This window comes from Falco rusticolus, chromosome 5 (assembly GCF_015220075.1).
Source record: "Falco rusticolus isolate bFalRus1 chromosome 5, bFalRus1.pri, whole genome shotgun sequence".
In the NCBI taxonomy this organism is placed as follows: Eukaryota; Metazoa; Chordata; class Aves; order Falconiformes; family Falconidae; genus Falco; species Falco rusticolus.
The window spans coordinates 53,417,209-53,445,203 of record NC_051191.1 but is presented as its reverse complement, the minus strand read 5'-3'; the positions used below and the strand labels follow the sequence as shown (position 1 = coordinate 53,445,203).

Genomic DNA, 27,995 nt, shown 5'->3' with positions numbered 1-27,995 from the left:
TGAAAGATAAGATCTTCAGTCCTTGCATACCAGGTGTCTGTACAGCCAGGTTTCATCCATTAAAGCATGGACTGGGAAAAGAGAGGTTGGCTTACTGGTCAGTGTGGGTGGATGTGTGGAATGCACAGGGCCACAGGCACAGTCAGCCCTCATGGCCCAAGCCTCACAAGTCCTTCCTCTTAGCCACACAACGGTACACCCAAGCTTCTGGATCCATCTCTATGAGATCTTCACCTTATGAGCATTCAGGTGCTTGTTGAAGTGCTCTCCTGAGTCCTGCATGCCTGTGTGCAGAGGAACCTGTTTGGAGGGTGCCCATAGAGTTGGTTGGTGATTTGTTAGGAAGGCATTATGCGTTAATAGATGTTTTGCATTGTTATTTTTATTTTCTTACCTTTCATTTGCTTCAGTGGGAAAGGTTTTTGCTTAAGTTTGTGTTTATCTATATAGACTGTATAGTAAAATCATGATTTAGGAGTGTTGCTTTGCCATCATTGTAACAGGTTCCCCCTCTAGTAACAAGCACCATCATCCAGACTCTTTGTTAATTACTGAAATTCACTTCCCTTCTCCAAATGTTTTGGTTCTTAAAACAATCCTACTAGCCACCTCATCCAAGTTACCAGTTTCTCTAATGGCCCAAACGTTTCAGTCCCCCACTGGAGTGTCTAAGATGAGACTTGAGGGAGAGCAGTTGATTATAGTTTGTGATAGCAGGTGGGAAAACGGAGAAGGCATTTATTTCAAATACCACTTTCCTGCTTACACAGGAGCATGACATAGAGTTGTCATGCCTGTTTTGCCACACAGATGAAGGTGATATATGTCCCTATTGTATAGCTTGTTTGTGTTTCATTTTAAAATACTGAAAATTATTTGTCCTCTCCAACCAGAATTTTCCGAGCTGTGCTGAAGCTCTCCTGTGTTCCTGACAAAGCTGATACTTTTCTTGCTTTGATTTTTGAACAAGAGGCTACTTTTCAAAAGTATTTTAAATTGCTTCATCATAAATTTTGAAAACTCAGCGTGCAAATATTTCTTTTGCTGGGTATGGCTGTCAAGTGGAGGATACTTCTACAGAGAGAAAAAAACTTAAACCTTGGGGGAAAAAAATAGACTCTTAAGATGATACTTCAGAATTATGTGCAATTGTAGCTGATGCATTTTGCATAACTAAGAATGAATAAGTAGTTATGACTGATCAATCTATAACATACATTTCAGGATTGACAGGAATTTTCATTTCTTTCATTTGTACATTAGTTTTACAAAAGATGACAGTACTTTTTAAGGAGTAATACACTAGTTCACTTCCATATTTGTTTACAAGATCAGTCTATATTTCCATATTATCTTAAATCTCACACACAACATATCAAGACATGATTTTCATAGAAATGTATATCAATCAGTTTCTGTAAGTTTACTTGCATCTACAGGATTTTTGAAAATCAGGTTTGTTTTTACTCTACATGGATGTACAAAATTCTACCTCCTTTAGTTGTCTTTGGATTCAGATTTTAATCTCAATAGTAATGTCTCATTAACTTAGCAATGCAGTAAGGTATTTTTTTGAAAGAACAGGGATAAGTCACTTGAGTATTAGATTAATTGGTCTGAATAATTTCATGAAAATAGGAAATTACTCAAATATGCAATATTTTTTCAGGCTTAATTGGTTCCAGATTTACCTTTTGTATAGTAATGTATATCATTAGTGCTGTCAGAAATCTTCAGCATGAAATATTGTCTATATGAAAATAGAACCTCTTCAAGGAAGAAAAACATACCCAATGTGAGCTCCATATTGCTGAGCCTCACAATCATATTTGAGCATCTTCCCTATGTAATCGATATCATGATGAAGTCCGTGCTAAACTTGGTAGAATCATTGGCACCTTTGTCCTTTAAGGATTACTTGCATATTGCCAGCTCTTTTGGTACCTTTTGCAAGCATTACCTTAAAAAAGAAATTAAATAAAAATAAGTAATTTTAATGAGATGTGCTTTTAATGTAGCTTCCCTTCAGAATATTTAATGTTTATATTTAAAATGTATTGGCTAATATGTGGTTCTTGGAAATCCTAATATGAACCATTTTATGTTTAAGTTCCAGAAGATTCACCACAAAACTTTGCCAAAAGCAACGTTACAGCAAAGTCTTTCTCAGTGATGTGGGACCCACCGACCATAGTAACAGGAAGGTTTAGTTACGGAGTTGAGCTCTATGGACCATCTGGTAAGTCAGAATTTGTGCTTTTATTTCTTTTTTATGATTATTTCCTTACACTTGCTTTCTTAGGGTCCCTGCCAATCAAGAATGAATTTGAAGCAGTCTTATGTATCCTTTTTACTTTTTAGATTACTTTTAAGGGAGAAGTCTGTCCATCATGAGAAAGAGTACTCAAATTCAAACTAGATATCCTTAAGAGTGGAGGAAACCAACTTTCCTCCCTCTTTCAGAGAGATGGCAGACTAATCTCGCAGCTGAATTAGGGTGCTTATATATCCATATAATTTTGTATCTTACCTTTACTCTTTTTTCTTTCTATTAAAGATTTCTGGAGGATTTTCATTCCTGTGTAGTATAGAGTCAACTGCGTGAGTCTGTTTTGATGGTGTTCTAATTTCCTAAACTCATACTGTATATATAAAGAAATTCTATAACTGCCTGCAGTTAAGCGAGTTAATGAGCTGTATACAGTTTTTGTGGGACTACACAGGAAAAGCAAATAGAAATTAACCTCTAAACAAAAAAACAACTTCCTGTTAAAACCCCTACCTTCTTGCGGTGGCTTGCTTGCTTGTTTGTTTTCCCCAGACAGTCAGTATTATTTCCAATTAGGTTGATGCCAAATTATCTTTTTCACAAACAAATTTGGCTTTTCCTCATTCCTCATCCTGGAAAGTAGATGTGGACAGTTTATATTTTTGAGCTAGAATCTCTTATTTTTTTTTTATTCTAGGTCATATTCTGGCTAACAGCACAAAAGATCATAAGTTTGTATTTAGTAACCTTGTGCCTTTTACAACATACAAAGTGTACATCAGTGCTGAGACAAGTGCTGGGGTGGGGCCAAAGACTAACCTTACAGTTTTCACTCCTGCAGATGGTAAGTAAGCATAGAGAAGTGAAGTAAATGAGCTATACATGGTAACTGGTTTCAGTTTTCCCTTCAGAGCCTTCTAGGTACTTTGCAAAGGAATAGGTGTGTTGTAAGTGTTACAAGAGAGCGATAAAAACCTGAAAGACATTAGGTGAAAAATTATGTCGGTTTATTTCTCCATTTTTGTCAAGTTCATAGACTACCACTAAATTTACTTGCTATCAGAAACCTTCAGAGATTGTGAAAGAAACAGTTTCTGTCTGAATTAAGTCGGGTTTTTTTAGATACGGTAATTAAGTTGTAGGTCCCATCTTTACCCGTTAGGTGGCAGCAAGTGGAAAAGAAAGAACAATGCAAGCGTCCCCACGGCTGGCTTGTTCAGCCCCGATGTTTCCTGTTAAACCTCGTTTGACTAATTCTCACCAAATCCAAGTTCCCATACCAGTCTCTAATGGAGCCGCCTTTACCAGGGACCATAGCTCTGAGACAGATTCAACATCGGGATCTTGTCCTGGGGCAGAAAAGTGGTTGGTTTTGCCCCTGAGCTATCTGTCCTTAGGGAGCTCTGACTCCCAGTAGTCGTCACTCACCAGGTGATAGAGTCTTTTGCTTTATAGAAATGCAGGTTTCTCTTACCTCTTACACGTGTGTGAGATTGTTCAGAATTGTTGGTCTGCATGTGAGGATGCAACCAGAAAAAAGTGAGAATCAGTCTGTAATAGGTAGGCAGTTTCAAGATGGTTATTTCTGTGTTATGTTTACATCACACAGCACAAATTTAGAAAACAGCTCAATCAGTGATCGCTGCAACAGTTGCTGTCAAGGTGTAACAACAGGAGGAACACCTATCCTTATTTATTGTATTCTTTCCTGGTGTATCTGCTTTTTTCAGCTCTGAGAGACAATTCCCAGAGATGACCTGCATCCGTACAGTCATGCTAACCTGTCTAAACTTGCTGTCAGAAGTCAAAGGGGATTTTTGGTGGCTTTGGGTTGTTTTTTTTTAGAGTGACATAGAATGTCTCATTTTAATGCCAAATCTACAAATCTTCATTATGCAAGTATTTTTAAGTTTGTCTTTTTCTGAGTTATATTGAAGAAAATCTATTTTTCATATCAAATCTGAATGTCATTCTATCAAATGTAAATGTATCTGATACCTGGTAGTCCTACCTAAAATACAGTAGTATTATTACTGAATAGCTAAAGAAATTGAACCAAAACCTGTTATAAAAGGAAAATTAACAAGATGTATCACATTTGATATTTTTTCCAGCTTTTTACTTAATTCTGCTATGGTTTTGATGAATTTAGAATTAAGTTTTCATTTTCAATATACTTTGGATTCCATATAAGAGGCAAGGGTCTGCTTGCTTCCAATGCACTGACCTCAGTGGAGCTATCCTGTTTTACATATCTTGGAATCTGACCATATTCAAACATATGTCCTATATGTCAAAAAACAGTGTGCATATTTTTAGAACTGTAGCTTGTTTGCTAAGAAAACATGTGAAGTAACTGTCTACCTTCACAGGAGCAACTCAAAAGATAAGGATGGGAAATTTAATTAAACGCCTATTGTTCTTTGCATGCAGTGCTGAAAAAGCTTGTAATAATCACAGATGTTTAATTAAATCAAGTTTATTCTTGAATATTTAGTTCCAGGTGCTGTTTCAGATTTACATCTAGCAGAAGTGGAAGCCACATATATAAAAATCATTTGGAGGAAGCCACAACAACCAAATGGAATCATTACTCAGTACAGGGTTAAAGTACATGTGCAGGAAACAGAGGTGACTCTGGAAAACACTATTCTTGAAGGAAAAAATAAGGTATTTAGGTTTCCTTAGATGCATTTCTTTGCTAGATTAAATTTACTTCTCTGCTTTATCTGGTAGATACGGAATGTGGAATTAACCACCACAAATGAGTTGTCAATGCTTTTAAAAGCCATCTTCCTCACCACACCTTCTTTGGCTGGGTTTTAAAGAGATTCTAATAATGCAGTTTCCACAACATGAAAACAATAAATAATTCTGGCAGGATAATCCAGACTGTTTTAGCTACTGAAGGCCCAAAACCACAGCCCACAGTCTTATCCTTTCTAGACCTTGAGTTCTTTGTGGCATAAAGTGACCTAACAGTAAGAATACATGTTTAAGTGCCTAGCTTCGTACATAGCCACTCAGGCAAACTCCTAAAAGATGTGGGTATGAATCCTATGGAGAAGTGAATTCAACAAAAGTCTCTCAAGGCTGGTTAAGTGCTCTGCTTGCAAGGCAAACAGCCCTGGACCTTCTGCCCCCATTTGTATCCTTGGATTTACATGTCTGATACTACATGCTGAACTTCATGCTGTGACTATACTAAGGATATCTGCGCACATCTACCAGATCAAATTTTTCAGGGGACTTATGCTGTCAGTCATTCTAGCTTCTGGATTTTTGGGTGCTGATGGGGCATGTATACATGCTTGGATGAGACAGCTCTGAGCATGCAGCAAAGAACTGTAGACCGCTAGCAAACTTTTATCTTGGGATTGAGTGCTTTATGAGGTAGGACTTTTTGATCTGAATTTTGAACATATGTGCCCAAAGTTTGCATAATTCCTTTTTTTTTTTTTAGACAAAGTTGTCTTTCTCTGGATCTGACACAGGATCTAAGTTTTTGATGTAGAGCTCAGTGAAGGAGTTCACTTTCAAGTTGAATGGTATACATTAAATAGAGCCCTGGAGCCAAACATTAAATAAGGAGTAAGGGAACAAAAAAATGAGGATAAGGATCCGTTCATTAAGCCAGCAGGCGTCCCTGGAAAATGAAAGTATATAACTCTATAATTAAAGATTGTATCATAGTACAGACACAGAAAAAATGAAAGTCTGCACAGATATGTTTTAATGATGGGATTTCCTAATTTTGGAGTTCTTAGTGTAGCATCATTACTGTTTTATTATAGTTTATTGAATGTAATTTTCTAATTAAAAGCCAAAACAAATCATAATAAACGTTACTTTGTTTAGAGCCCCATTGACCCACAGTTAGAGCATCTACAGGATTTGAACTGTCAGATCCACAGTGCTAGTGATACCCAATAACTAGTAGCAATGAAAAGCCATTGTCTTATATGTGGAAAAGCCTCAGAAGCAAAAAGTATTTCCATGTTGGTTACTAGTATCCTATAAAATGTTCGTGAAGATGAGGCGCATATGGCTCTTACCTGTTGGTACTTAGATAAGATTGATACTGTATCTCTGCCTGTGATTAATCCCCCCCCTAGCTAAAGCAGTAAAAAAGCTGCGTTGCCCTCTCTCCACCCAGAGTCTGCAGGGAGAGAGCTCATGTGTATTATTTACATCACTGTAAAAGCATCTCGTTCTGGCAGTGAAGTGGGGCATATGTGTGAGCAGGGAGTGTTCACAGATGACAGCAGAACAATTTAGAGACACTGGAGTCCTGGATTCGGTCCCAGATTCTGAAGGGGCATAATGATCTAGTGCTTACACACCATTTTGTACCTATACTCTAGGTCTCTCTCTTCCCTTCTGCTTTTGTTTTCCTCTCTTTGTGGTTCTTGCTCCCCTGATATCTACTGCTATATCCCTTTCCAACATTTGTCTTTTGCCCCTTCCATCATATGGTCCTTTGTATCACTTACCTCCCTTTCACTCTCCCTTTTCATATGTATACTCTCATATTTTCCCTCTCCCCTTTATTTCTTTAGCTTCTGGTTTTCTCCCTGTCCCCTTAATCTTACTCAGTGATCTAGTCAACCTATGATTCCTTTTCTTCAGGGTCTGGTAGGGTTGTCTGAAGCCATCTTGTTTTCAGTGCCTGGAACCCTGTTTCAGAACATGCTTAGTACAACTGGAATCTCCCAACCTCAGACCTGTCCATTCAATATAACTCCAAGGATATAGGATTAAAGTTAAAGGCCTTGCACTAAAATTGCCACCTTACTATAAAAAATGTATTTTAAGAAATTAAAAAAAAAAAGAAGAATGTGGTGTTCATTTAATCAATAAAAATGAGTAGAAGGTTATAGGCTACTGGCAACTGAGCTTTTTAATGAGAAATATTGTATTTTGTAAAGTTAATTATTGTTGTAATGAAAGATAAAGTTTGTATGCCAACATTTATATATAGCATGTATATATATGCACAAATATACAAACACTATTTATATATTATATATTAATCTAATTTAATAATTTATTGATGATAAAGTTTTTTGATTTATTTTTATATTTCTAATTTTTAGTATTTGATTGATTCTTTGGAACCATACATGATAAATGAAAACATCAAACTTTCTCCCACTTGGAATTCAATGGAAACAGCCAATGAATTATATGAGGGCTCAGCTGAAATGTTTTCCAGCATTCAGACAGCTTCCCCAGTAGTATTTACAAGTATATCTGGTGATAATTTGCCTACTATAAATGGAGATGCAGAATTACATTCAGCTTTGGGTAAGATATTTTAAGATATTTTTATACCTGCTTTTTTGTTCTCAAGGACCCCCATTGCTGTCCCAGATATGATCTTTAGCACATGGTTCAAGCAAATTATGAATGGGTCATTTGCTGGAGTCAGATTTTTTTACTACCAAATAACCTTCTGAAGCAAATGGGAATGCCACACAGGCAGGAACTAGCCCCTTGTCACCCAGCTGACCTTCTTCCTAGTGAAAGGAGCACCCGAAAGCCATCAGCCAAGCTGCATAGACAATCAGTTATTACAGTTGCCAAAGCAGGTGTGATTGTCAGGGATTAACATATCTCCAAGCCCTTCAGAGACCTTGATTTCTCTGAGCCTTTTGACTAATAGGTTTTCAGATGTCAGTGAAGGTAAATAGGTCAAAAAGTTACAACTTTGCTATATGGGTGACAAACAGGTGGAGATGACCCCATGACATGGTGATGTCATTAGTGTGTACACTTGTTCTGTATTATCAATGAACCAGTGTTTCTTTACCAAGTATGGATATTTATAAATCATTAAGCAGGTCTCAGTTGACAGGCAGGGACTTAATACCACTCTGAATTTTTATAGTGAGTTTTGAACAGTGGGGAGAAAGTTGAGGTTTTATTTTTTTATTAAAGCCACTGAATTCCTCCATATACACAATTGTCTAAAACCAGAATTCAATCCATTAGACCACAATGATCTTTTTTATTTTCTTTTAATTTGTATTAATCCTGAAGAATCTTCTTTGTCTTACAGAGAAGACATAGAGTGCTTTAAATGTGAATCTTCTTTTTACGACCTAATTCAGCTTGAGATACCGACTTGATAAAAGTTGTCTGTGTTGCTGAAAAATTGATTTCAAACAGCATCTGTTGTAGTCTAGCATATGAGTATTACCTTATAATAGTTATTGTGGTAGTTAAAGCTGTTGACAGCCAAATTTTTCACAGGGTCTGCTGATTTTTAGATGCCTTTATTTTAATGTTTCTCTTATGAAAATCTGAGCCTGATAATTAAATATATGAAGCACCAACACTACTTCATGTTGCAGTGGCATAATGGCTGCTTTATAACAGGTGATTTTGAATGGCACAGTCTTGGATAGCAGTTGACTTTGAACTTTATTGCAGATGCACCAAAAACTCTTTGTGAGCATGTGTGACTTCTTAACTCTGCTGACGACAGCTCTTCTGCTAAAAATACCAGTGTGAAGGGATCTGTGAGGGGACTAATTTCAAGTATAGTTATAGCATCATTGGGAGGGCAAGGAAGAGGGAATCTGTGTTTCTCAATTAAAAAAAAAAAAACAAAAAACAAAAAACCAAAACTAAAAGCTCCATCAACTTAGGAGCCATGGTTATGAAGTCTCTGGAGAGACTAAGCCACGTACAAATATGCCTTTTCCTAGTTCCTAAGCGATTTCTCTCAATTTTTTTTTAGATAGCTGTCAGTATAAATCTCATGGTTTCAGTTCTTGCCCATTCATTCTTCCACCTAGGCCAATCTAGCTGTTGTACACATGAAAATGGACTTACAATAGCCTCTCCTTGATTGAATTAAGAGGTAGAATGAGAATTTTCTTTATATTTTTGTTCTTGCTATGAAAGTTAATCTTTTTGCAATAAAATAGTTCCAGGTCACCATGTCAAAGTGAGTTTAGAATGCAAAAGAAAAAAAAAAGAGTTTACAAATAAGTAACTATGTCTCTCCATTTAATCACAGATAATCGGTATGCCATTAACATTTTGGCTGAAGAACTGGCATATGTTATAAAGGGCCTCACACCTTTCACAGACTACACAATCAGTGTGTCTGCTTTCACTGTTGTTGGAGAAGGACCACCATCAGTTCTTACGGTCAAGACACTTGAACAAGGTAAAATGTAACTCTGATATTATTAAAGTTAACATACATGACTTCTTTCACTGAACACTTTGATTTTTAAAAAATAATTTATTTACTTAATGTTATGTTTGTCTGTTTTTAAGTTCCAAGCTCAGTGCAAAATATATCCTACAAGAATATTAGTTCCTCCTCTGTTTTGCTGTATTGGGATCCTCCAGCAAATCCCAATGGGAAAATCATTCATTATACTGTTTATGCGATGGAACTGGACACAAAAAGAGCATTCCACATAACAACTTCAAATAGCAGCTTACTTATGACAGGTACAGTGTCATTTGATTAAAAAATGCAAATACATTATACAAGATTATTTTTTCCAGCTTTTTGTAATGTAAACATTTCAAAGGTAGGTGAACCAAATCTCCCCCATCCACACACATCCACACACACACACCACAACTACTTGTAAAATCAAGGTTGGTAAACTACTGGAAGACTTGTCTGCTGTGTAGAGGTATATAGGGAATGTGAGGTGGGTGGAGAGGACTAGGTAAGATAAGCAGTAATTTGTGAAACGTGCCAAGTAATACTTTGTGAAATAGATTTCTCCTTGCAATTTTTTCCTCAGCTGCTTCTTTCCATGTAGGAAAATATGCCTAAATTGTCAATTCTTTTTCAGACTTAAATTTTGTTCACAGTATTTGTGTGACATAAATAATATTTTTCTTCTTTTAAGGTGATAATTTTGATAGTAAATGAAGAAAATGCATTCCCCATAAGGTTTTAGGCATTTATTTATGCTAATCAGAGTAATAATATAGAAGAAAACCACATATTTGGATGTACACATGCTTTTTTTTTTGACAAATGAATTCTGAAAATTATTTACAGGGTTGAAGCTGGTTGACTTTTTTCAAAATCTATTGATTTGATGAATGCTTATTTGGCTCTTCCCAAATAAATGGTATTATACATATTCTGTCTTTCAGGTGACAAATGTGTATCAAAACCTCTTAGAACAGCAACCATTTTTATAGTTTTATAAGTGCCTGAGAGGAAAAAAAAATATATTTAAGAAGTCAACAGTCAAGATTTTTTTTGCTTAATATTTTCAGGTTTAAAAAAGTACACAAATTATAAAATGAGAGTTGCAGCATCTACCACAATTGGAGAAAGTGCTTTGTCTGAAGAGAATGATGTTTTTGTGAGAACCCCTGAAGATGGTAAATAAATTGTTTGTAATGATAATTTGATTTCTGTATTTGTGCTTTACTGTGCTGTAGCTTGCACTTCTTCAAAAGTCGGGGCACCTACATAAGGAGGGGAAGAAAACGTACAAATAAAAACAGTGTTTGTTGAAATATTAGTCTTCTATCAGTAAGTGACTTCATTCAGTCTATTTTTAAATAAGTGCTAGAAGTAATGATGAAAGCTGCAGCATGACCAGCGATCAACTAATTTCAACTTTGATAGACATATCTGAAGAAAGCTGCAGAGCTGAGGTTTCTTCACTGAAAACAACGTGTCCCTAGACCCCATCTAAGCCATAATCAGTTATGCGTGGGACCCCAGCTTAGGGGTTTTTTTTTGTTTTTTAACGTTATCATATAGAAATCAGATGGATTTTGAAGCATCGGGAAATGGTGGCTTTCAACAATTCAGAGGGCATATTGCTGTCTATAAGCACATCTGCTGATAAAGTGAGATTTTTTTAATACTGAATGACATTATATGCAGTTGGTTTTGTACAGGTTCAGGGCTTTATTAATTTTAAGACTGATAGATTGTTTTAATGTAGGGTATAATACTATGTGAAGATTTCTGGATCTTCCTTGCTTGTTTGCAAGGCAGTCTCTACCCATGAAGGTGCAGAGTCAGTAGCTCAGTTGCTATTCGCATCTGCAAAGAGAACATGGAAATTTGATTTACAGAGCAGTCATAAGTATTAAGCCTCAGTCTTTTCTCATTTGTAGTTTATATTTTCAGTAGTTTCAGCAAAGTTGCTTCCAGTTTTTCCCAAAGTAATAAAGAAGGTAATTATCCATTTATCTCTCTCATTGCCAAATATGCTACAATACAAGGAAAAAATAATTAAGTGATAATAAAAGAAAGCAAAGGATTACAGGATTAAAAATCATGGGGATTTATGAAATAAATTATTTGAATAACCAATCAAAATATCAAATTAAACAGTGAAACTTAAAGTGCTTGTAAACTTTTTTTAAAGGTTGCATGCCTCTATGTTCAGTTTTTTGCAGAAGAAAGGCATATCACAAGAACAGAAAATTACCTATCCAAATATCTTTTTATCTGAAAGTTTGTAATTCCTTGCCTTTGAGTATTACAGGAATTTGTTCAGAGTGGAGTTTCACGCCAACAGTTCATCTGTTGGTAAGAGATGAATGCAAGCCTTGAGAAAACCACCAATAATTCTTGCCTTTTTATAAGGTTGTATGTGATTACTCTTGTCGTCTTCTTGTTCTTTAGTTTTCCTGAGGTAATTCAGGTTAATATGTTGCCTAACTTTAGCCAACCTAGGAGTGACAATTTGTCTGACTCTTGAAAAGAGATATACCTCCAAATAAAAGATTCCCTACATCTGTCTTAGGTAATGTATTTTAGGATGGAATATATTAGGCTGTTGCATTTAAATATTTTACCGTGCCAGATAAACTGCAAAATGCATTTCAATTGAAAATTAAGCTTCTTCACATGAGAAGTATCCATGTGGGCAGCCTTGTCATTCAGAGAGTAGTGATCTGTTACAGTTAACACTTTTCATTCATGGGCTCAGAAATCAGGAATAAAAGTGGTTTGTGAGACCTTCAGGACAAAAAACATTCCTGAGAAATTCTGAAATACCTGGATATAGGTATTTGTATGCAAACTGAATTGCATAATCCTGGGTTCTTAGTACATTAAAAAAAACAACTTTATAGACTGGTTATTTCAGGGCTGAAGTGATGAAGCCTTCAAAGGAATCAAGGTTGACATTCAGAGCTGATTTTATTAATATGTGCAGCCCACTCACTCCTTCAACACTTCCATGCATTATTAGCTCACTGGAGTCACATGAACTCATACGTTGCCAGTAGATTTAGCCAACACACTACCCTGGAGCTGGACTTGTTTTTGCGCATGACCTTCACACCAGTGCAACAATATTTACACTGGGGTCTTCATGGCCATCAATTAGGAGCTGTATCAGTAAAATAAAGGGAGTTTAGTTACAGTACACACAGACCCTTTCTTAACTCAGTGGTTGGTTGAGTGAAATAAGATGGCTGGTTATTTAAGAAGAAAACATAAAGCTAAATTTAAAGAACCTGAATTTGAGCAAGGCAGTGAGAGGAGTTGAAGGATCAGTCTGTGTGAAAGCAGTAGATGAGATTTTTTTTTTTTCTTAATAAATGCAGTTTTGGATAGATTTATAAGTTGGTGAGAAAAGAAGTTCCAGAAAAGCTAGTATCTGGGATGCAAAAAGATTCCTGATTTTGTGACTGGAGAAGAAGACATACCAAAATTAACAGATAGAACGTGGTAAGGCTTTGAGAAGGAGAGTGGGTGAGTGAGCAAGTGTGGCTCTTTAGGTACAGTTAGCTAATCTAAATGTTAGGATCCAATAGGTTTATGAGATCAGTCCTATATTCGATGAATTGAAAGTCTCAGAATTGGTTGTGTTTTGTTTTTTTTCTCTTTGATTTCTGTATTGCAGAACCAGACTCCCCACCCCAAAATGTAGAGTTAATAAATGTAACTGCAATGGAAATAAATCTGAGATGGTTACCGCCTGAGAAGCCTAATGGTGTCATAACTCACTACCAAGTTTTTTACAGTGATTCCAATAATTTATTTATTAAAAATGCCTCATCTACATGTATAACACTAAGTGAAATGAAGCCATATACTCTTTACAACATCTCTATAAGGGCATTCACCAGACATGGCCATGGGAATCAGTCATCTTTACCACTTCTGGTGAGAACTTCTGAAACTGGTGAGTGTGTTGGGTTTTTTTTAAATGTAGTTTTTCCACAATCAACTGCTTTATGGTGACCTTTGATGCCCAGGAGAGCAGTTTAGTTATTTTGAAAGTATGTATTTTCTTTGCAAAGCAGAAAAATTTGAACCCTGTTATCTCTTCTCTATACAAAGCAAAAGTAAGGAAATAGTAAGGAAAATTAAGAAGTAAAGAAAACCGTGGGAAGTTTTATGCCTGATGGACATTATCTATTTTACTGTTTGTCCTTGAAGATTCCTTGTGTCTTGCAGGACAAAGAATTTTTTCTAGGAAAGGAGGGGTTTCAGAAAGTGAGGGCAATATGGAATTCAAGTTATGAACTGAAATTTTGTAAGAATTCAACCCTAATGGTTAAAAAAAATCAGGATTCACAGATAATTGCTATTTCATAGCAGGCAAAGTTGTTTATGTTACTAGAAGTATTTTGGAGAAGGTACACATAAAACAAAATAGCAGAGGTTTACAGTAGATAAAGTTTTTCCAAAAAAGAAAAGTACATTTAGAAATGAGGATTGGGCAGGATGAACATTAAAGCGTTATAACAAGGTACAGAAGACACTTGAAATAAGTAAGCAGCTGTAAGGTAGGACAAGGTAGGGAAAGGAATGTATAATATCAACAAAAGGTCATTAAATTTTCAGTGGAGCTAAACAGGAGAGGTGTTGGAGAAAAAACTGAATATAAGGGTTTAAATGGAGGAGTAGATGTTGAGTTAAGCTGTAGACCCAGGAATTAAAGGTGGCTAGGGAGGCAAGCATGAAGGTTAGTTTTCTTTAAGGCTCAGAGATATCCAGGTAGCACTGGTATGATGATCATTCTTTTGGGAGGGGCCTTTTGCCATCTTCACCAATTTGCTACCTCAGACAACAGCCTACTTTATCTATACCTAGAGCTAGCCCTGGAACTCAGATTGCTCTGTTTGTCACATTTTTCTTAGTAAGGAAAGACATGCACATACGGATGTCTCTCAGAAGGGGCAGGGAGGTGCTCTGGCACCTTGATCGATAATACACAGTGGAATCACTCTGAGCTCCCTCTTGTTTCTGAAATGAACTTTGATTTTTTTTCCTGTGTGAAGCAGTTGTGGTCTAGGCCTACCTAACAAGTCAAGCTCTTAAGGAGCGGGGAACCAAACACCTGGTTTTTAGATTGTATGAAACAGTAGTCATAATACAAGCACTAAGCTAGCTCTGCCAAGACATTGTGCTATTTGTAAGGATTTTTGGGGGGTCAGATACCATAGGTATGTAAGCACCTGTCCAACTGATACAACATCCTTAGACATAACCTTTTTTATCGCTCTCTTAAACTTAGACATACATCTTTCATCCAAATTATATTTTAAGGCAGTTAGTTCCTTTTCAGTGCCTAACTGCCCTGATGCTCAGAACAAAAATTTGAATTCCAGCTGCCTGTGATGGAGATGAGAAGCTGCAAAAATATCTTCTGAGTTGAGAAGAATAAAACCAAGGGAGGATCTGGAGAATAGAGCATTTTGAGCGAAACACAACCTATTAATGGGCTGGTGTATTTGAAGATCTCTTGGGAGTTCTCTGTTACTATTCTACCATGAAATTAGGCAGAACCATGGGCTGATTTCACTGCTTCTCATGGCATTTATCTCCTTTTTGGATTTTGCTTAAGCAGAAATTATTTAGCCTTGATTTTCATCAAATTTCAGTTATGTTTAAAAGAATGTTTAGGGCGTCCTAAAAATATGTCTGTGCCTTACATGACCTTGTGGGCAAATTGTGCTTTTGATTATGACTTTCTGGAATAAGATATTATGCTGTTGGTCCAATTGTGGATAATAGAAAACATACTTGTGTCTTTATTTTGGGACAGACAGACACATGCACACACAAACTGATTGTTATGATGCAGCAAGGGCCAGCTGCTCCGTATCGGTCAGGGAGCCAAGAGCTGAGGGGGTCCCTGGGCCAGCAGAACAAGGGCCTCACTAGCCAGCACTTGTCCCACCAACCCCCAGCAAAGGGAGCAGGGCAGGTCTGAGCTGGCAGGCAGGGCCAGCCTAGAGTCCAGATTGCCAACACTCCACAGTGATGAGGCAGGTCTGAGGTCAAGCTAGTAAAGTGAGTTAGCAGCTTCAGTGACACTAACCAAGTCAGATGCAGCCCAATGACAGCTGGGCAGGCCTGTAGTGATGGGCCCAAGCTGAGGTCAGGCTGCAATGTCACTCTGCAAGTCAGGGACTAGATCAGTGGGTCCATGGCCAAGCACAGCCATGGCAGTGATGCAGCAGGAGCTGTAGCTCAGGTGGGCAAAGCATGAAAGCCCCAGCTGAAAGCAGCTCCCAGAGGCCAGTGGTCAACCCTGGCTGCAGCCTCACTGTGGCATTGCCTGGGAGCATGTCACCAGCAAGGATGAGGCAGCCCTCGGCTACACTATTGCTAAGCCCTAGCAGCCAGACCTCCAGGAGGGGGGGATGCTTTCAGGGCCCTTACAGCAGTAGGTTAAGCTCCCTTTGTTTTTCTATACAAGTATTCATACAGTCTGTATAGATACCCAGGAAAAAGGAAGAAAATGCAGGTTGCTGATACAAAGTGTACATTATGGCATCACAACAAGGAAAATCTACTAATAATAGCTAGCTTGGACTTAGTTATAGGGGTATAAGAAGAAAAGTTTACTGTTATTCTCCACATTTTTTTTTATCTGGCATGTTAGGATGATTTCCATCAATTTATTTTTTTTAAAGGATCTGTACCTTGTTGTTACAGTATGTGTCTGTAACATCTTCCAATTCAGCCTCTTTTAAAATTTATTTTGTACAAAAATTAGGATAAAAATCCAAATGTTTACAATGTGTTTCATTTAAACCAGTTTAAGGAAATGCTTAACAAACCAATGAAACTGACTGAAATCTTCTTATGAGTCTAAGTTTTGTCTTCTAGTTCCTGATTCTGCACCAGAAAACATAACCTATAGGAACATCTCATCCATGGAAATTGAATTATCATTTTTTCCACCATCTATTCCCAATGGAATCATACAGACCTACACAATATATCTCAAGAGGACTAATGGAACTGAGGAAAGAATCATAAACACTACTCTTCTGACACTACGTATTACAGGCCAGTATATAATGTTCTGGAACTTACAGCAACTGTAAATTGTTATGAAAAGGGGTCAACAGACTGATGCAGATCAATTAGTTCATTAGTTGAACATGATCCTTCTTGTCCTTATATAAAGTTATATGCTACCTTTCCTGAGAAAATAGCCTGTTGTGTCCTGCCGTAATGTGGTGGAATGGGCTATGGATGATACAGTCTGACATATATCTCATTAATTTTAGATGTTTAAAGTACAAGGATCGTCAACAGATTTCTTTGCATATCTATCATTGTATGCAAATGTGACAAAGTAAACACTTAAGTCACTTACATATCTTTCTGGTCTTATTCTGGATAAAAATAAATACTTCCCATTCTACTCACCTTTGCATCTTTTTCTGTGTTCTGTCATTATTGCTGAGGCATGACACCGCATGGGAGCTCAGTACCTTAACCATTAAATTTTCAGAGTACAGCTAATAGAAAACTGTAAAGCATTCTAGGAATCTGAAGTATAAGCAGGTAATTAGGGCTTTGCTTCTCCTTTTGTTCATGCAGAATACTTTGTGTTGGTTTTCTTAAGGCTTGTTTAAGCCTATAAAGGCACACATCAGTGTAAGTGATGGGCCTGTTTAGCACTTCAGAACTACTTATGGTCCATTAAAAAAAAAACTAATTTGGCCCATGGAATGGTTGGTTTATTGAATACTTCTTCTTCATTTAGATTTAAAGAAATATACAGAATATACTGTAGAAGTGTCTGCTAGTACCACGATGGGGGAGGGCCTTCGTAGTTCACCTCTGTGTATACTGACTGATGAAGATGGTAAGTCAGAACAGAAGTTGCAATGTATCATTGTCTGCCTGTAGTCTTAAGCTAATCTTACACTCCATGTCAGGTATGTGTAGGTTTTATATACTTTTTTTGCAATTATATCTCTGTCTTGATATTTATATCTAACTGTCTACACACAAATATATTCATCTAGCTGTCATCTATCATTTAATGTATTTACCAGTACAAGCTATGTGAAATGGCACAATTGCTATGCATAGACATTTGGTCTTATTCATTTGAAGAATCTTAATTTACTAATATTATTTTAATCTAATATACCACATGGTAGAATGAAATATTATGTTTGGTTCTGCAGACATGTGGGAGCTGGAGAAAGGAAAAACAACCAAAAGGCAGCTTGAATGGTCCAGGGATATTTCTGGTTCTTTTGTTTGGAGATCTTTGGATTCTTCTAAACAGATGCATTGTACAGATACACAAATATAGATGTAGAGTTATTGATATTTTGAATATGCTCAAAGTCCATCATCTGTAGTACTGGAATTCCAAATTGAGCAGGGGAGTGTTCTGCGCTGCAGGCTGAGGAAGGAACAAAGTTATTGCATCCCCTGCTAATTAGTATAGTAGGTCACAAATCAGCAGAACCACCTTGAAATTATATTTGTTCTTTCAGTACCCAATTTAGTGTTGAGAAGGTATCATTGGTCCCCTCTATAGTTTCTGGAGGGGGAATCCTGAAAAAATTTTAAAGCAGAATCTTAACTTAGGTTCTGTGACATATTTTGGAGGAGCCTGTGCCTGTCCCTCTTCATTGCTTAGGGAGGAAGTCTCTGGGAACCTAGACTAAAGCAGCATTGACACAAACATCCCACCAGCCATTTCCAAATTGTCTCTTTTCATGTCTTAGGAAATACTGACTTGCCTAAGATCCAGGTTTTCGTGATAGTGGATCTTTGCAAAGATCCATGAAGTTGGTGGGCTTACATTCACACTTTCTGTAATGTTGCTGCAGCACACTGGGACCAGCCAATTTGGATAAATTCGTCTTTTACATAGAGTATTTTTATTTAAAGCAATGTAGATTCATTCTTCAGCAAAAAATACCCTCTGAATAAGAACTGTAGAATGAACTAGACATGCCAAAAAGAGATGACATTCACAGTATGACAGATCTTTTATTATAGAGCCACTGAGGGTAATATAACAAGTAAAACAGTAAATACAGCTGTTACCATTTTTTGCTAGTAAATACAGGCATTCACTGAATTCAGTGAACCTCGGCTCATGAAAAATATTTTTTTCTTAAATGTACAGAGTTCTAAAACCTTTATGCCAACTTTTGAGGTAGTGATAGAAGGAACAACAACTGAGAAACAATATTTATAATACACCACATGTTCTTTCTTCACAGGAACACAGTGTTCCAAGGTTCAGACCAAATGTTTCTTAGATTTGCTAATAGCTATGCTCATATTCTCAATTTTCATGCATGACTACAGCTATGACCTGAATTTTTAGTGCATGATGCTCTTTGGTTTTATTTGAGAAAAACAAAAGTAATTCTACTATTACTTCATAGTGATACATACATATCTGTGAATCAGGATGAAGAAAAAGGTTTACTTCTCAGTAACATTCTAATACAAAGCAGTATCACTTATGCATACATGAGTATGGTTTTCCTCAGCAATATTTATATGAACTTTAGAATGAAACCAAACATGGTCTAACACTGTCATTACTGACATTGTTTCCCTACACAGTTGTGATATGGTGTCATGTAGAGTTCATTTTAAAATGAATTTCAAGGGTCTCAGTCAATGTCTATCTTTATATTTGCCCTTGTGACATATTAAATGTATGAATGTGGTCCTTATTTGATGGAGTGAATAGATTTTACTGCTGCCTAGTATCCCACATTTTTATCATCTCTCAATGTCATACTTATCCATTCTTTCACCTTTTGGTGCTTTGTATAATTCTTTACAGCAGCTCTTTTTCCTCAGGGGAACTATTTTGCGGTGTTTTACGTGTGTTCATACCTATAAAGTTCTTGCTTTTATTAGAAGGGGGAAAAAAAATTACAGCAATGTACTTGGACAGTAGGTGAATCACTGTGACCTACCCGTTGCTTTGTTTTCTCATGAAGTACTTTTTCCATTGAATCACAGAAACAGATGTTCTAACACCACCATGCAAAATCTTTTATCATCTGTCAGAAAAAGGAAAAGAAGCTGCGCCTTAATGCTTGTTGATGGACATTGTACCAGTGTAGCACAAAGTTTATTTTCCATCACAAATAATTAAAAACCTATTTAAGGATGCTGTGTATCCCATCGATCTTAGCTGTTTAACAAGATGTTGTGTCCCATTCTCTCATTTTGTAGCTCCCAGTTCTCCTCCAGAATCCCTTTCCATAAAACAGTTGTCGGGTGTCACTGTGAAGTTGTCATGGAAACCTCCGCTGGAGCCAAACGGAATTATCCTCTATTACACAGTTTACGTCTGGTAAGATTTTCTGGAAGTAGTTCTGAGGATAAATACTAATCTGTAACCTATCAGGAATGTTAGGTTTTTCTTACACAATGTGTTGATTACACGTTTTTTGGAGAATGAATATTCATCCGGCACTTAAAATACTAGCTTTTCATATATACAAATTCAGACATAAAGTGCTAGCTGAAAATTGGGGTATTAAGTATTTTGTAAGTATTTTCAATATTTCTCTAAAAGTTAAGTTATGGTAAATGAATTCAAATTTAAATTAGAGTGTGGTGACTATTTTCATTGTGCTCTGATTAGGCCTATAGTAAGGCAGAACACAAACTTAAGATAAATTGTCAAGGAGATTTGAAATAGGATTAAAATAAGAGAAATATTGCTTCCTTTTGTAGAAAGTGAGTAAGAGCAATGTTAAGAGTGTATGTGCTATCATTTATGTCTACTATTATATTTTATATTTATTACATTCATAGGAAACAAGTATTTTTTAACAGATATTTTTCATTTACTGTGAGGGAGGTTTTTTTAATCTACCCTTTCTTTTTCTCTGTGGTGTTGGGTTTTTTTCTCCTGTCATCCCTTCTGGGATTTTTTTTCATCTTTAAAAAGGAGTTTTGACACTTTAAAACTTGCAGTTTCTGTCCTATTCTCTGCATAACATAATTTGGTCTAGTGATGTGGCATCTCTTCAAAAATCTCTGTATAACTTCTACTGGGGGTGCAAATTTATTTTTTTTTGTCACAATATATTGCATTTATGCTCTACTATTTTATTGCCTCTACTAAGGTATAGGAAACAAATGTTAACGTGCACCTTATGAGATGCAAATCAGCAGTCATTATAAAGAGACTGCTATTGAGCTTACATTTATCATTTTAATGTTACTTGACAGGTTTGAGGTAGGGTTTGCCCGCAGTTCCTACTGATTTATTTTTTTTAAAATTTTAGCTTCTAGTTAAATTGGTGATAAAGTGAATGGGAATGAGCTCTTCTTTCTAGAAAATTTAAATTTGGCTTGTCATGTTACTTCTACCATATTGGCAAGATCTGGTGCTTTTTAACCACAAAAAACATTAAATTAAAGGCTATCCTCTAGCTAGGGAAGAGTTACTTCATGATTAGGATTATGGTTTTGATAGATGCTGTGTTCAAAGACTTGAGGTTATACAACTCTTCATCCTTATATTGCCTTAAAGCTTACTGCTTTTGTTACTATTACTAATGAGTTAGTCAGAATTATTTTTTTAAAACTGTTAATTGATCCATCTTTCTAAAAATTTGAATAAAGCAACCATATAACTTTTTGCAGTAAGCCTTGTCCTTTTTTCTCCCGTATTCTCCTTGCTCTGTCTTATTTATCCTTACTGTGCCATATCTAAAATTAGAGAGGCATTAGGTATCATCTTAAGGCAAAGGCCATTAGAGAAAAACTCTTGTTGCCTTCAAAGGGGCCACAAATTCACTCCTTCCTTGGAGTTTTTTTTGGTTTTGGGGGTAGGGGGTGAGGGGGGAAGGAAGGGAATTTTGAGTATTTAACAGAATTGTTTATAAAATTTTATAAAGTTGCATTATAGGGTGAGATTTGACAAGGCAAGCTGCTGTGTCATAGTTGCTGCTTTTGGGAGGCATTCAACATATTTGGGGGGAGATCATTAATCCAAGAGCCTCTCAATGAAGCAGAAAGAGGAAGGTTAATACAGATGCTAAATAAATATTCCTTCTCTTAAATATATTGCAATAGTTATAAAGAATTTAGTAACCTTTCTTTAATGAATTGGGAACAAGAATCTACAACTAGAATAGAAAGGGTAATATGTGTAATGTTTTCATTGTTATTATCTTTCATGGAATTTATCACAGAACAAGATGGTTTTGGATGCTAGCAGGTAGTAAAGCAACTTTCTATATGCCTTGAGTCTACCAGTTCTTACTCCCTGACTCTGCAATTCTAGAGTATTAAAGACGTATTAACAAAATTACTGAACTTGTATATAGCTCTTGTCTTTTGGCATTATCCTGTTCAGCATATTTTTGTAAGATAATGACTGACTAGATCTACTTCAAAGTACAGATTTTTACGAAAATGTGTTACCTGTCTTTGTCAAGTGAATGTATGCAATTTCTTAGAACCTCTGGATTTCTAAAAGATTTCAATTAAAACTTAATAATATTGTTCTTAATTTAAGTTCCTTGGCTTAGCTTATTCTGCTAGGTACCTTTTCTCTCATTATCTGTGAAGACTGCACTCACTTTGATCAGTGATTTCTTATTATTTTGATTGCAGTTGCAATTGTTTCTAAACAGAAAATCAAATTTTCTTGAAACACCCCAAGCTTTTATTCTTCTTCCTAACTATGCCTGATTGTAGAAAAAAAAATTGGCAAATAATATATTATAAGAATGCAATTACTCAGAGTAGATGTTTTTGCAGCACTAAACTGTGGATTTTCTCCTTACCTAAATTATAACCAGCTATGTTTTTCTATACTAAGAATATATTGGGCAAAGATCCAAGAAAGATGTCTTTTCTTTGTATAGAATTTGATAACTGCAGCTGCAACCTTTTGTATCTCTTTACTGATTATTCAAAATGTCAGAAGTTTGAGGAAAATGTAAATGTTGTTAACTTTGTTACCAAGAGCCTTTCCCACGTCAACAGACATCCCACTCCAAATCTGAAAGAGATAGGAAAAATTTAGATTTTTCATTCTGATACATTTTCTCATTCCAATTGTTTGTTAATGTGACTTTATTTCAAGAGTATGAGATGGTGGTGAATCCTTGCTAATGAGACATTCATTCATTTATCAAAGGATGAAAATCAGCCCTTCTAATAATTTTGATCAGTCTTTCTCTCTCTCTCTTTTTTTTTTTTTTTTTTTTTTTTTTTTTTTTTTTTTTTTTTTTTTTTGTAGAATAAGAACTCATTGTCTTGTTTGTGAAGAGCTCCACAGTGACTCCTGGAGCAAGATATTTGGTTTTACTTGTCAAATTAACATCCTTGTATGAAATCCCATTAAAGACACAGGACACCCACTCATACAGAAATTTTTGCAGGAATGGAACATTAGCTACCTTTTTTTTTTCCTGCTATTTTTTTCATAAAAGATTAAATAAATTTAATGAGATATAGCAGACTTTTTGAATTCAAGTTAGCTATTTCTATATCTTATTTTACTTTCTGATAATCATTTCATACCTATGCTAATACCAGTGTTTTATTAATGTTACATCCTACAGTCTTTCTAGGCGGGTTTTGACCTGACTAGAGTTCCATTCTGATCCCCTGCTACATTCCACCAGAATTAACTCAGCACCAGCTAATTCCTGTTCCATATCATCTTCTATTATTCCATTTATAACTTCAGCCTTCTGACCAATTTCACAGAGTCACAGTAGGGCATGCTCCCTGCTATAATCTTTTTATATTTCGCTATTCCTGTCCAGGGAGACAGTTTAGTTATGCCCTACTGTGTCCTTCCCAAGGGTACCACACAACCATTTGATAGCAGTTACTAGATGGACATGCTTGTCCTTGATACTCCATATAATCATTGTCTTTCCTGATATAATTTACAAATATATTTCTGTGTTTGTTTTTTTAAAGCAAAACTAAAAGCCCTATTGTGATGCTACAGTACAAAAGTGAGCTTTGCAACATAAAAGACAAAAGTTGCTGTTGTCTTTTTTTAAAGCCTAAAATATTTGTATTTACCACAATACTGCATTTTTCAATTGTATATCATATGCCACATTTGCATACATACAGAAATAGTGTGTATATATAATTAATAAAATACTTTATCTTTAGGAATAAAATGTCAAAAAGGAGTGTTAATGTAACAGAAACGTCATTGCAGTTCACAGACCTGGAAAATAACTATGAGTATAGTACTTACCTAACAGCAAGTACAAGATTTGGAGATGGCAACATAAAAAGTGATACTATAATATTCAGAACTTCTGAAGGAGGTAAGCTTATCTATAGTATGAATGTCTAATTTTGTTCAGCCTTAAATTCCTGTCAGCCTTATTTAATTTAATAAAGCTACTGAAGTATAAATGGCATTTGACTGGTCAAGAAGAGACATTCTACCTGTCTGTTTGTGTGTGTCTTTCTGTGTGTGTACACCTATAGCCATAGCTCTATAAAATTATGGTGGCGTTTCTGTTAATTTACTGAGCAAAACTTTGCATTACCCTTCAAAACAGGTAAGATTAAAATAATTTTATTTTTAAATGTTGAAACAAGTACAATTAATTTTATAATATCTTTTAACAGCTCTTTTCTTTACCTTGCCATGACACAACTTCTTCTAGGGTTAATACTCTTTAGAGTCTCTCGAGTCTGAAATAGTTTTAAAGTGAAAATTAAATCTGTAAGTGTACACTGATTTATTTATTATATTTTCAGTATTTTATACTTCCAACATGGTAGATGACTGTTATAAATGATGATAGTATATACTGTGATTTGAAAGTCATTCAGTTCAATTATTGTCTCTGGTTTTCCCATCAGTTATGTTGCTACAATCTGGTCCAAGATGGATAGTATGCAGGCATATTTCAGAATCTTTGTGCATAGATAAACTGACTTCCCAACACACAATCAGTGGTAGGATTAGCCATCCATAAAAAAACTGTCTAAATCATCAGGTTGTAGGTATTCCCAGTCTTTCCTATTGAAGATGTTATGGAAACATGTACTGACTTTCCAGGGCACAATTTTTAGGACCTGATCTTGGGAGTTCCTCCTTCAATTAATATTTTAGTATTTTATGCAAATTAGAACAGCACAAAATAAGAGAGATAAGATAACTTACAGTGTTCAGTACTCTATTGCATGTTGTGTAGAGCACTTTCTTGGATGGTGAGAAAGAGGGATTTAAATTATCTTATGATGACTTCAGGAACTGAATTTGAGTCTCCTACAGCACTGTGCTACTGAGAAGGACCATATGCTGCTATTCTTTATATGACAGAAGGAGAGGCTAATCGAAGAAGACTTACAGGGTCCTTCCTGCACATTTATTAGGCTGAGGAAAGAGGAAAAAACCAGAAATGATCAAGTATCTGGTTTAGCTACATGAGCTGAGAGCCTAAATTCTGTTTATAATCAGAAAAGAGGGAACAAGGATTTTTATTTAGATTTTCTGAAACAAATCTTTCTTTTCCCTATTAACTATATATGGAGCATAAAGGCCTAACTCAGTCAATTTCTGTATCTGCAAATTAGATTTTTCCATCTGCCCAAAGCAGTAAGTACAAGACAAATTCTATAAGAAAAGCGTATCTGTTTACAAATGAAGCTAAATACAATTGTGTCTGCAAAATAGCATTTTAAAAATGTATTTATATCTACTATTGTATTTCATTATGGTATAAAAACTGCTTCTGGAAATAATCAGAAATACATTTAATTTGACATAGGATGTCAAATCTGTAGTGGGTGTTTCTTGGGCACTAAAATGTACAAAACCTTGAGTTAGGTATGCTAATACTTAATATTTTTTCAGCACCAAGTGATCCACCAAAAGATGTTGTGTACAGAAACCTTACTTCCACATCAATAATGCTATTCTGGTCTCCTCCTCAAAAACCTAATGGAAATATACTGTACTACTCAGTTTATTTCAAAAATCATTCAGGAATATTCATACAGGTGAGCTTATTTTTGTATTCTTCTCTTGTATAATTCAATAAAGTGTTCTAGTAATTCATTTATAGTTATCATTATATTGTTATTTCATATTTCCTTTATCACAAGGCAGTTTTTTAACATACAAAGAGAGAAGCACATCTTGTAATCATGTCATTGGATATTCATTTTATTAAGCATTAAAGCAAATAGGTTTTGTGTAATATTCTATATTGCAAAGTTTACATGTACATGTATACACACACACATATATCTAATACATTTTTATGCACAGCATTGATAGGTACAAGACCTATTACATTCATTGTACTGTTAAGACTATTTTTGTCTAATCTATCAATTGGAATGAATTTCTGTAACAGTTCTGGTTTTAATACATGTATTTACAGTACCGAAAAGAAGAAGATAATGTCAAAGTAGTGAATAAATTATTGTTTCTTTTTTTTCTGTTACTCTCAAAAGGAAATTACTGTTTAGTATATTGAAACAAAGGTATTGAGATTCCTAAGTTAAAGCATAAAAGACAAAATGTTATTTATAATTTTTTGGTGATCTGCACATTTCCATGTAGGTTTTCTTTGTTGCTACTTTCATCCTTAATTATGCACCACATCTGTTAATTTTATATATAGCTTTTCTGTTCTCCTTTCTAAGAGTATATTATAATACAGAAATATAATAAGAAGAAACAAGCTTCCTTTACAGGGTTTTGGTTACAAGCTTTACACATGTGGAAGAAAAGAAAGAAATATAAATTAATGAAGAAACTAATGCATGAGAAATTACTTCTACTGCATAACTTTGTGTTCAAGATATATCTAGTGTGAGGTATGAATGTGTTTGAGGATAACTAGAAAAAAATATTCACCAATATTACAAATACCTTTGACTGAATTATTTCTGACATACTTCAGTGCATACACTTCTCTGACTTCTGTGAAGCTGTGTGGTTGCCAGGCTCAGTCTGCATAGTTTCAGATGCAAGCAGGACCATGCCATGAATTCACATTCTGATGAGATTAAAATCAGGGCTACAGTTCAGAGCTTCAGACTTTGCTTGCACGCACCGTTATACCAAAAGAGTTTTTCTTAGCCTAACAAATCCCTGGAGAGACCTTTACACCACTGCATTACCTGAACTAGCCTGACCTATGAAGAGTGTCTGCATTTATCTAATTCTTGGACAACCCAAGCAACTTTAGAGGAGGACTACAGACTTCAGCTATTCCTGCCTTTAGGAAGGTGGAACTCAGGTGAATGATTAAGGTGAAACTGATACACTTGAGAGCTAAAATCCATCTGGATGTGCCCATGACACTGGAAATGAAGGAGCAAGATAGCAAAGATGGAGCACAGTAGCCCTGGCACAGCAAGGTGAGGGTCCAGTTTCATTATCGTGTGATGTAGTTGGGAAGGAAAGGATGGGTAGAAGTTATCACAGTTTTGGCATGCTATGTGGTGGACAGCAGAAAAGCACTGACAGTAGCTCCACTTCTAGGTGTGGAAACTGCCATTTTTGCCCTTTCAGCTTTGATTTTTAACCCATCCCTCTGTCATCAGAAAATACGTTTCAGCTGCTGTTGCATCTGTCTCTTACTGGCCATGGGAGACCAGCATTAATCTCTCAAATCACAATCCAGTCCTAATCTGTCTGCTCCCCTTAACTCACCTGCCCTTCACATGCCTCTCTGTTCATTGTTTGGTATGGCAACTACCGTATCTACATTGCACTCCTATTCTGTGCATTGGCATTCCTGTGGGTGCAAGACTGATTTCAAACAGGAGAAAAAAACAAATCTCCCCTGCTTGTTTCTGTCAGATATTTTATATTACTCTTTTTACAACAGAGAAATGCATGTGTGAATGCAGCCTGATGTATAAATATGATATATACAGTTTTAAGCTGTATAAGTGTATGCACACATACAGTTTACAACTATCTGTAACTTAGAATATAGTTGCAGGGTTTGTTAGTAAGTTTTGTATTGCACACATTTGGAAAGAAATAATCCTTAACTGTAATACTCTGCAACTAGGTCACCATTTTGCTTATGTTCATCCAATCTGTATTTTCAATTTGGGAAATGATACAGGAGATTAAAAAAATTAGTACGATCTTTTCACATTTCTAGGAACTCCACCTTCTCAGGCACACTGCTTGTAGGCAGTCATTCTCTGCCAGTCTTTCATCTGCTTCTTTGTCAGAACATAATAACAGAGGTCCAAGTCTGAAAGTATATCTTCTAGAAGCCTGGAAAACCATCCTGGCTGAAGAATATCATGAAAATTAACATCTTCCAGTGCTGGCATGATCTGAAATAGATATAAAAGTCATACTAAAACTACTGCTATTCTGTTGTCTCAGTTTCTCTCTTCTTCTCACATGTTCTCAAACGCCTCAGGCATATTAAAACCTAGTTAATATAAAGCACTGATTATGAATAGCTTAAAAACAGGAGTTTAGTAGCTGCAGAGTAAAGCATTTTGTTTAAGGGGAAAGAAAACAAAAGACCT

At 35.8% G+C, this 27,995-nt stretch overlaps 1 protein-coding gene across 1 annotated transcript in view; it reads left to right on the top strand.

Annotated features, from left to right (window-relative positions):
- Positions 1-27,995, top strand: part of PTPRQ (protein tyrosine phosphatase receptor type Q) — a 141,864-nt gene that overhangs the window by 42,639 nt on the left and 71,230 nt on the right. Inside the window, exons 24-36 of the mRNA XM_037390645.1 lie at positions 2,111-2,239; positions 2,967-3,113; positions 4,767-4,939; positions 7,366-7,576; positions 9,297-9,449; positions 9,563-9,742; positions 10,535-10,642; positions 13,135-13,416; positions 16,356-16,538; positions 17,245-17,346; positions 19,707-19,827; positions 23,634-23,794; positions 25,339-25,484. Coding sequence (XP_037246542.1) covers positions 2,111-2,239; positions 2,967-3,113; positions 4,767-4,939; positions 7,366-7,576; positions 9,297-9,449; positions 9,563-9,742; positions 10,535-10,642; positions 13,135-13,416; positions 16,356-16,538; positions 17,245-17,346; positions 19,707-19,827; positions 23,634-23,794; positions 25,339-25,484 — 2,096 coding nt within the window. The remainder of the gene's footprint in view (positions 1-2,110; positions 2,240-2,966; positions 3,114-4,766; positions 4,940-7,365; positions 7,577-9,296; positions 9,450-9,562; positions 9,743-10,534; positions 10,643-13,134; positions 13,417-16,355; positions 16,539-17,244; positions 17,347-19,706; positions 19,828-23,633; positions 23,795-25,338; positions 25,485-27,995) is intronic.